General features: G+C 41.5%; 1 protein-coding gene across 1 annotated transcript; it reads right to left on the reverse strand.

Moving 5' to 3' along the window:
• Window positions 1-378: 378 nt before the first annotated feature.
• LOC103155516 (UDP-N-acetylglucosamine transporter-like) lies at window positions 379-8,113 on the reverse strand. Its single transcript, XM_007577227.2, has 8 exons — window positions 7,765-8,113; window positions 7,483-7,681; window positions 6,262-6,416; window positions 6,042-6,164; window positions 3,798-3,972; window positions 2,185-2,303; window positions 1,913-2,046; window positions 379-1,826 (listed from the first exon to the last, which is right to left on the reverse strand). The coding sequence occupies exons 2-8, from the start codon at window positions 7,670-7,672 to the stop codon at window positions 1,736-1,738; spliced, it is 987 nt and encodes a 328-aa protein (XP_007577289.1). The 5' UTR covers window positions 7,673-7,681; window positions 7,765-8,113; the 3' UTR covers window positions 379-1,735.
• Between the last annotated feature and the right edge of the window lie 1,826 nt (window positions 8,114-9,939).

A 9,939-nucleotide genomic window follows, 5' to 3' on the forward strand; every position in this document is an offset into this window, starting at 1 on the left:
AATCACCAGTTTTTTTTTTTCTTTGAGTGGTGTCACAGCAGCTGCTCGGTTCAATTCCTCAGTCAAACATTTTACTCCAAATTACAGTAAAAAGTTTGATTCCAGCTGGCTGAGACGACGGCGGAGCGATCCGGTCACAGAGTGTCTCTGAGTTTGATGACGAGAAGACATTTTACGGACTGAAGAAAGACAGCAGTCATTTAGAAAACACAAGTTGTAGTCAATGAAAGCGTCAGTGTCTTAAGAAAATGTGTTTGTAGAACCTTTCACACTGACTGGCACCCCTGGCAGAGACGAGAGAAATCTAACCTTTCGTTTAGGCGAACTCTCATACACTAGGAAATATTTAGAATATTGAGAAATTTTTTTTTTTTCTTACTAAACTCACTGTTGCCATATGTGCTGCTCATATCCCCCCCTTTTGGTACCTGTACAATCTCTCTCCAGGTTATCCACAGTTTTGGGTCAGCTCTTAAGTTTTCTTCTTCTCAGCTCACCAAACAGGTTTAAGGCCTGTGGAGCGAGTTGGATCTGCCTGGTGATCCGTATCCGTTTCGATTTGAACGTATGATTTCCACCATTACCGTGTGGGAGGCAATCTAACGAGGTTCCCACAAACTACACTTGTTGTTTTTTTCATGCTGGGAATGGGAAACCAACTACTCCAAAAATATGAAATGATGTCCCTCAGATCAACTTTAACTCACACAGTCCCAGGAGGATGGAAATAATTGAAACCAAATCCATTTTTTTTAAACAAAATGAGTATTTTGACCCCCAACAACAACAGGTATATATAAGGTGACCTATTTCCCAAATTACCAGAAAATGCAATTTTTCTGTAGCATTTCAGTAGCGAATGAAGAAGAATCCACATCTGTCTTCAGTAAACAGCATGTTCCTCAGTGTTTTCCAATTTGAAGAGTCATATTTAAATGTCAGGGAAACAGGAAGAAAAAAAAACTGCTTCTGTTGCAATGTGGGATAAATGAGCTTAAATTAAAGGTTAGATTTTCTAAAAAAAAAAAAAATGTTCAGAGAGAATTTATACTTCAGCAATAACAACCTAATTTAAGTTGAGCCTCCCCCCCTCCCCATCTTCATTAGGGGTGCCATAAAGTGTGCAGGCCACTACAGTTCAAGTGTGTGTGAAGGGCGTGTAACACCTGAGCTACACTGGACCCTTTCATGCCAGAGTTATTGACCTGTTTGAGTTCAGCGATCTGTTAGCATCTCACATCAGGTTGTAATGTTTGCTTAAAATGGACAAAAAGAGCAATAAATACTATGGCTGTAGAGGCGCTCTCTTCCTCTGCAATCATTTACTGCATGGGCGTGACCAGCGTGGCAGTAAACGGTTACTGGTTGTCAAACTGGTCCTTCATGAACTCTATCAGTCCGTCCTTTTCCTGTAGACGTGGCAGCCAGGACATCTCTGCCACAGTAAAGAGAGGAAAGGAAAAAAAACACACACACTCTTGTGTTTTCTCCTCCCCCCCGTGCCCCCCAAGAATAAAATCGCTTCTCCTTCAGAAGTGAGGCACTTTCGGTGTGAGACCAACCACAGTGTTGTGCTTGCATTTCTGTCCTCTTCTCACAATATGTGATGAAGACCTCCTCCCCCTCCCCCTTCATCCCTCCTTTTTTCTGTCCCCTCAGCACTCTCGTCTGTCCTTCCTCCTCTCCGCCATCTTGAGGCTCCAACTGGACCTCCTGAAGCCGCCGTAGAGTCAGCTTAAGCCCTGCTGGGGTTGGCGGACGGCTTACCTTCGTAGCCGTACAGGAAAGTGGCGGTGATGACCAAAACTGCCCCGAGGAAGAACACGCTGTGGAAACGAAACAATGAGCTCCGGAAACCATAAGAAAAAGCATCCATATGTACGAAGAAAAAAAAAAAAAGGGGTTCTTCTACCTTGAGGGGTCAAAGTCCTGCAGCAGGAAGTAGGATATAAGAGTGGACAGGATGATGGAGAGTGACGTGGCGAAACCTTTTAGGATGTTGTCTGCATACTTGATGACCGCTGCTATGACCAGACCACCCAGCGCCTGGAGAAACAACAAACACACAGACGCAGATGGACGAAGGCGCGACCTGAAGGGGCCCGATGAGCCGTTTTCAGCAAAACTGGATGGCTGCTGGTGGGGAAATGACATCGGATCCCGTGGTAGTGGAGGAGGAGTTACCTGCAGGGCTACGACCGTCCAGGTGATCGTGTTGTATCCCTGAAACATCCCCGACTCTCTCACCCGCTCCCCGTCGTATGCTAGCATGCCAAAGAGGCCAAACACAAAGCCGAACATTCCTGGAAGGAGAAACACACACATACACACACATAAATAAATAAAACGGGATAACCCAAACAGAACAACACAAAACACACCAGCTGCTAAAACAGCATAAATGCATCAATCCACATTTCACAGGAAGTGTCAATGTGGTAGATCTGCTCTCATAGGTTGTTTCTGGGCCCTTTACTGTAGCTGCTAGCGCCCCTAGTGTTCAACTTGTAGTGGGATTTTTTTTTTCTAAACGTAAAATTTTAAAATAATTGTAGTATCCGCTGAGGAGGACTCTCACAATAATCTAATGTAAATGATCTAAATGGTTTAAAAGAAAATACAGAAACTCTTAAGTAAGACCTAAAATATTCTCAGTTGAACAGGTTTGTCTGGTGCAAGATTCAGTCTGCAATGGTTATCAATGGTTGTAATAATCCTCAGCACACCAGCTTCAACAAATATTATAGAAGTGTATGAAAACAGAAGTACAGATTGGGAGAACATTTTTTAAGGGAAACTGTTAAGAAGGTGTGTGCAGCATGTAATTAAGATTGTATAAAGAAAATTGCAAATTCCTAAAAAGCAGAGTTTGACACAGACTGCATCAGGTTGAGAGAAAAAAAATTCCATGCTGAAAATCAGGAAAAACAAGTCTTTCTACGGGGAATTTTCAAAGTAAAGCTCTGTACGTTGTAGCACCCCCTAGTGCTGCATGCTTCCCAAATTGGTAGGTTACTAACTCAGGATAAAGAATCCAGTTTGAGAATATTTGTCAGAATAATTCAGCTAGCTGGCAACAGTGTGTTTGCGCAGACTTAATTTCCAAATAACACACAGAAAATAATTTCTCTAAAAAAAAACAGTTAAAGTCATATTTTATTCAGGCTTCATTTTTGGCCTTCACAGTTTTAGCAGTGCTGCAATTTACAGGAGTTTTAAACTCAAGAATTGGGTTAGCCTAATGACTAAAGAAGCTAATTTAAATTACCTTGAGGTTCGAGGAATGTCTCAAGACTTTTTTTAGCGGTTTAGGTTTTGGTGTGACTTTTAAAGAAAAGAATGATGTAAAAAAAAATTTTTAAAAAAGACCTGCAATGATTTTTATATTACTGCATATCCCAGAGGCTGTGCACCTGAACTGTTGATGGCTGCTTAAAGCGCTTAAGTGTAAAGATCGTAAACAAAATTTGCCCGCAGAGTTATGAATTAGCATAGCTTAGCTAAGCAGGTTAATAAGCAGGTTAGCTTCAACAGCCTTAAAACAGAAAAAGTCGGCTCTCAAATGTTTAACGCAGGTGGAAAAAAAGCTTTGAGCTCGCAGGAAGAGTCACAGGAGGCTGAGTACATGCCTCACATGTTCCAAGGTAAAAATAAACCCAAACAGGAACATTTGTCTTAACAGAAATTCACAGGGGGGAGAGAAAACCCAGCTGCCTCTGTTCTCGCTCTGGAAACACCGGCACACGCAACGCCACGCAGTAACGCCCCCAAGTCCGACGTCTCCGTCGACAACTGACCGAGCTGGATGTTGCGGATCCACACGCTCTGTTTGCTCTCCTTCAGGATCTTCTCAAAGTAGACGCCGGCAAAGCCGCTGGAGCAGCACGCCACCAGGACCGCCGTGACCCCGACGAACTGGGAGCCTGCGGAGCGGGCCTCCTTCTCTGGGGCCGCCGCAGACTCAGAGGGCCACTGTGGGGAGCAAAAACAGAAAACACTTTGATTTTGAGCATCGGTTTAGTAAGTTAATAATAGGAACACCGAGAACTCGTGTCAAAGTGGGTCAAACGTGTGGCCTTGCATCCGAGATGATGTTCACTTCAGCATTAGCTTAAGAAATGTTCGATCCGTTCAAATGGATGGATGAAGAGCAGGAGTTTTATTCTTTGTTATGATGCCAAACTGGGCTGCTATTAATTTATTGCATGGTTTGGAAATATTGAAAACTACACCATGGAAAGTTGTAGGGAAAAAAAAAGGTCACCATAAGGAACTCCAACACACACAAAAAATATCCACATGTAATCTAAAACCTTTATTAAAATTTCCTACTTTGCATACCAGAAGCAGACGGATTCACTCGCTGCTCAGTAACAGAGTCAGCCCGAGTACGCCTTATGTTCATCTCAGGCAAACTTCTGTTTTCATTTGAATTTTTGCAAGCTGACAAGTTGAGCTGACAGGTTTGCAGATGGCAGAGAACAACCTTGTTTTCTGACGGTAAGCGGAAAAAAAAACAAACAAAAAAAAACCCAACACCAATGCAAATAATCACGTGTTAAATTTAACTGGTTGACTTTTAGTAACACCTTGCCAACACGAAGAGAGAAGAGAAGACTTAAACAACCCTGAATGAGTCATAACTCTGTGCTTTTGGATCAACTATGATACCACACATATAAAACAAAATATAAAAAAAAAAAGGCCCCAAACTCTAGTCATTTATATTCGCAGTCAGGTCTGTAGATTTATAACACTAGGTGTCTGAAATCCATACGCTGGCATCTTCACGGTTTTGCTGAGTTGTGAGAAAATTGTTCTTGGGCTCTTTGTGCTGTCGTAAGCTGGAAAAAAGGTGGCAACACACAAAAAGGGAAAGGACGAGCCGTGGTGGTGCAGAGAGACAAAATAAAAAGGAATTTGTTTAATAGGCCGAAAGCTTTGTTTTAGATACAAATATCATTTGCTTGAACTGCAGGATTAGACGTAATATCCAGGCAGTCGCATTAAAAAACCACAACGCGAACGGAAGAGAAACTGAAAACAAGACGGTTGCTCCGTTTAATGTTTTTTTTATTTTTTTTTTTCCTTCTCTGAATCTGGAACCTGCTGCCAGGCGTAAGCAGAGTAAAACCTTGAAGTGAAGAGCTGAGACAGATTACAGCCAAAATTGTTGTCTAGAGATTTATAAAGAATGTTAAGAACTGAAATATTATCAGTAGACAATGACAGAAATATCCATCCTGTATTTTTAATCAAATATCAGTCGATTTAAGCACCACAGTCTTGAAACGTGTTCGGCTGATTGTGACTTTGTTGCTACAGTGGGTCCAGGCAGTTCTTACACTGCTTAAAAGTCTTTTTGTTTCTTTAAACGGAACCACAAACAAATATATTTGTTGGCTGATATGCATGATTCTGCTAGTGATTCTTGATTGTTTTTTTTTGTTTAATCATTGGATTGGGTTGAAATTTGAAGCAACAAGACATTTGTGGCAATTCAAAATTTCTCATTTAACAAGCAGGGGAGGCACATTATTCTGGTCGCACACTGCTGTGGGACACCGCCTTGTTCTGCACCCGAGCAAATCAGACATCTTGGTTGTGTTGACAGCTTTAGGGTGTTTGGCTCCAATAACAACAAAACCCTGTTATGTTGTTATACGAGTATCACTTACTCATATCTGCTGCTCATACCACAAATGCATTTCCTTATGAATACTTTTAAAAGGAAATAGATAGCCATTAGATGTATTGCCAGTTAGCATCATTACGACAAAGCAAAGCAAAACACGAAGATCATGGACATTTTTCATTTACTCTTTGCAATTGATTTAGTTAATTTTTTTTCAACCGGTGGCACAATAACACGTCCAGCTCTGAAATTTCAGAGCCATCGCTCCAAAACGAGTAAAGACAGCAACAATGAAGCCACTGCCTAGCTTTAGTTAAAGGACTTTAGTTAAATCTCTGACATCTGAAATTGAAGCAATATTGTTCCGGTTCATCCGAACAAACTAAAACCAAACAATGTACCTCACCTGCACAAGAGCCACTCCGGCCATCAGGATCAGCAAGGAGAGCCACTGGTAGACCCCCAGCCTGCGGCCAAGCATGGAGACAGAGAACAGGGCCGTGGTCAGGATCTTCAGCTGGTACGTCACCTGAGGTTAAAAAAAAAAAAAAAAAAAAGAAAGAGGGAAATGTTGTTAATCTAAAAGCACAGATTCGTCAGTCACTCCCATGGTCCTCTGGGCGTACCTGATATGTGGCGGCGTCCAGGTTGGACAGCGCGACGTACAGCAGGTTGTTCTGCAGCGTGTAGATCCCCGAAGGGATGGCCAGCTTCAGCGTCTCCACAGGTTTATGGAGGATTTCCTGACGCAGGATACTGTTCAGAGCTCGCATGCTGTAACCTGCAGCAGAGCAGGGAGAGCCATTAAAATGTCTTTATGCGGGGATAGAGCAAAAGAGGCAAGTGGAGTTTGTTTGCCCTCGCATGAGTGCAGCAACAACGAAAGCACAGCTTGGTGAAGCCTGAGTCTTTCCTTTTCAAATTGTTTTTAATTGTTCGTGGACGCCCAGGTTAAACTTGGTGTATGTTTGGTCTAAAAGTTAAAAGGTTTCGAAGCTTATTAAAAGTCTTAACCTGATTCAGACAAGAAAGCTGGGAACGAGCTAAGCTCAGACTAGGGAGCTCTCGATCGCCGACAGCGTCTTCATCAGATGAGCTCCCCAAGTCACACATGTTGCTATACGCAAACATCGACCATGCAGACCTGCATTATTTTATTCTGTTTTCTGTGTTGTGATGGAAACTGAGTTCACTTCAAATCGGGGACTGAAGCAGCTCTGGTCGGAGGTTATGATTCATGCTTAATGGTTGACATTTTCTTTTTTATGCAAAACAAAAACTTAATTTTTAGTGACATCTAGAAACCGTCTGGTTGTCGGCGCGAAGACCGCACGTCTCCCATGTTAAAGTTGCATCATAATTACCGTTACTCTCTCATATTTTGCATTTTCAAGTCTTCAACAAACAAAAATATACATATTTTCCAAACATTGTCATTACCAAAATGTCACCAGTTCAAAAAGGATTCAGTGCAAAAAACACAAAAAATATTAGACCAAAAGTATTTCTAGAGCAAATATACACTTGAAACAAGACAAAACCAACTTACAGGAAATATGAGCTTGATTTAAGTGAGTAATTCCTTAATACTGATGAAAAAGTTTTGTGTTTTTACAAACAGGCAGTTTAGAAATTATGATGAGTTAGTATGAGAGGACCTGGATTAAAATCTGCCTAGGGCCCCAAAAAGGCTGAGTGACGATGACTGATGTCAGAACAGGTTCCAGTAACACCAGGTCGATATGGTCCCCAAATCAAGGACTATGTAGGACCCTAAACATCCTGGGATCGGCCCTGGAAGGACCAGTACTTCTATGCTGGTGGAGCCCTCCGAACACCCCACTCACTGTGCTCCTTGAAAACCAGCACCACACAGGCGAGGATCTTCATGACCTCGGCCACCACCACGGCCGAGGACGCCAGGTACCGCGGGCCCTCGGCCTGGAGGGTGCGGGAGTACCGCATCGTGAGCACCAGCGAGGTGGTCTGGAATACCAGCACGCCCAGGGAGAGGTACTTTAGCCGGGCTGAAGCCATGGTGGGAACCTGAGGAAAAACCGGACAGTCAGTCTGACGTGGAGGACGACGTGGAACCAGAGACAGGTGAGCCAGCAGACAGGTGAGTTCACCTTTTCCTTTACCGTCAGCCCGTCAGGTTCCCCTCAGCATGAAGTGGATTCCTCTCCTTGAAGTTGTTACCTCAGCTCAGTTCGGATTGTCTCTCTGAGGCAGACAGAGGGACAGTGGAGGATAATCCCAGCTGTCAAAACAGCAGCTCCTCTCCCGTCCGTCCCGTTAAGTCCGGTGAATCTCCTCCCGGCTCTCCGCACCGACCGTCGGGAAGCTCCGAGCCATTACGGTTCAACCACGCTTCAGAAGAGACGCGCACAAACCGCAGCAAAGCACTTTACTGGAGGAATCTCATGCCTCTGAAGGTCCTGGATCACTTCCTTGTTCACATCTCTTCCTTGTTTTTTTTTATTTCCCCCTTAACGGCTGAATATTGCGCCACCTGCTGGTTCGAGTCTAAATGTGTGGACGAATAATCCGTAAGGTGGGTTTATTTAGGAAATACTAACACACACTATTTGTAAAATTAAATCTAAATGATTAAAATTAAATTTCACACAGTGAAATTACAGACGGAGCTAATTCTTCACAAAGACAAAAAGAAACAAAAATTGTCTAAGTTTAAGGAGCAAATTTGTAAGTTAAGGAGGAATTCACAGTTTAAAATGTGCAAATTCAGACCTACTAGAAAAAAGTATTGTGTATCAGTAAGTGGAGTCATACCGTGGAATAATTTCAATATTGAACTAGACAATGTCCAAAAATAATTGTCATATAAACATATGATTATTGGCGGATATAATATAACATTGCTATTCAGTTATTGTTGGTGTTTTTGTTGTTAATACTAGTTTTTTTGTGCAATTTAAATAAATACTGTTTGTCCATCTAGTTTTGTAAATGAAATTAAACAAATACTATGTTGGTAGGTGTATGGATTGTGCATGTAAGATTATATAGGTGGATAAGGAGTGGGAATATTGTTAAATTTATTCCACCCGCTCCCTTGAAAACGTAAAAATAATTTTAATCGTGCTGAATTTTTGTACATATTGAAAAAAAATAAACAAATAAATAAGATTAGGGAATTGAGATTTAATGACATAAAGTAATATGCAATATTTATTTCCCTTTTGATTCCATATGACTCTACTTATTTATTTTTGATCTACAGGAAAAGCTTATTTTTATTTAGTCATAGTATCAAGAACACACTATGTATCTAATATACTATTTAATACACAAACGGACTCTATTCAACTTCTGAAGGGAACTGGATGTTTTAGGAGCTTCAGAGAAAAGTAAATGCAGTTGAAACCAGAAGTTTACATACACTTTTACATACCTAAGTCTCTGACTAAGTCTTTCTCTCATTATCTATTTTCCCCTGTGCACATTTCTTTTTTTTTCTGTTCTTTTCAGACCCAGGAGAAATATTATATGAGACAAAGACAAGCTAAGGTAAATCTGAAAACTGCTTCGCATTGAAAACGTTTTCAAGCACAAACAGACTCTATATGGACATCATGAAACCTTGTTTCAGGGTTTTTTTTGTAGTTATTTCAATGTGAACTTACTGGTGAACTTTGGATTATTGTCCTGCTGCATTACCCAAGTTTGTTTGAGCTTAAGGTCATGAACGGACGGCCAGATGTCTCCTCCTGGATTTTCTGCCAGAGAACAGAACTCACGGTTTCCCCAGGTTCTGAACCAGTTGTGTTCTGGTGCAGAGCAGCAGCACCAGAACATCACAATACCACCATCATGTTGTTTTTCTCCTGAAACATCAGGAACATCTAGTTTTACTCCAGATGTAACAAGACGCGTACTTTCCTAAAAGTTTCACTTTTGTGTCACTAGTGCACAGAATATTTTCTCAAACAGGGCTTTACATTCTTCTTGCCCAGCAGATTTTCACCCTGGAATTCTCCCATTTTTTTTGCCCTGTCTCTTTCTTACTGTTGAAACATGAACTCTGACCTCAGCTGACGGACGGCCTTTTGTGCTTTAGATGTTTTTTTTTAATGAACTTTCTGCATGAGTCATTAAGGCGCTCCTGCAGTAATTCTTTTTCTCCATTTGTACGTGATTGCTTTCACTCAGTCTCAATTCAACATTACAACCTTTTTTTTTTTTGACTCTAATAAAGAAATGTTTTTAACAAGTTCAAATTCAATTCAAAAACACATCATGTTAGCATGTTGTGTTGCTTTTTGAGACCTTTTAGCCTACTT

This window comes from Poecilia formosa, unplaced genomic scaffold (genome assembly GCF_000485575.1).
Source record: "Poecilia formosa unplaced genomic scaffold, Poecilia_formosa-5.1.2 Scaffold432, whole genome shotgun sequence".
NCBI classification, from domain to species: Eukaryota; Metazoa; Chordata; class Actinopteri; order Cyprinodontiformes; family Poeciliidae; genus Poecilia; species Poecilia formosa.

Coding starts and splice junctions, on each gene's coding strand:
- LOC103155516 (XM_007577227.2), bottom strand. CDS start 7,672: ATGGCTTCAGCCCGGCTAAAGTACCTCTCCCTGGGCGTGCTGGTATTC. Junction 6,417..7,482: donor GCTGGTTTTCAAGGAGCACA/GTGAGTGGGGTG, acceptor GCTCTGCTGCAG/GTTACAGCATGCGAGCTCTG. Junction 2,047..2,184: donor GGACGGTCGTAGCCCTGCAG/GTAACTCCTCCT, acceptor TTGTTTCTCCAG/GCGCTGGGTGGTCTGGTCAT.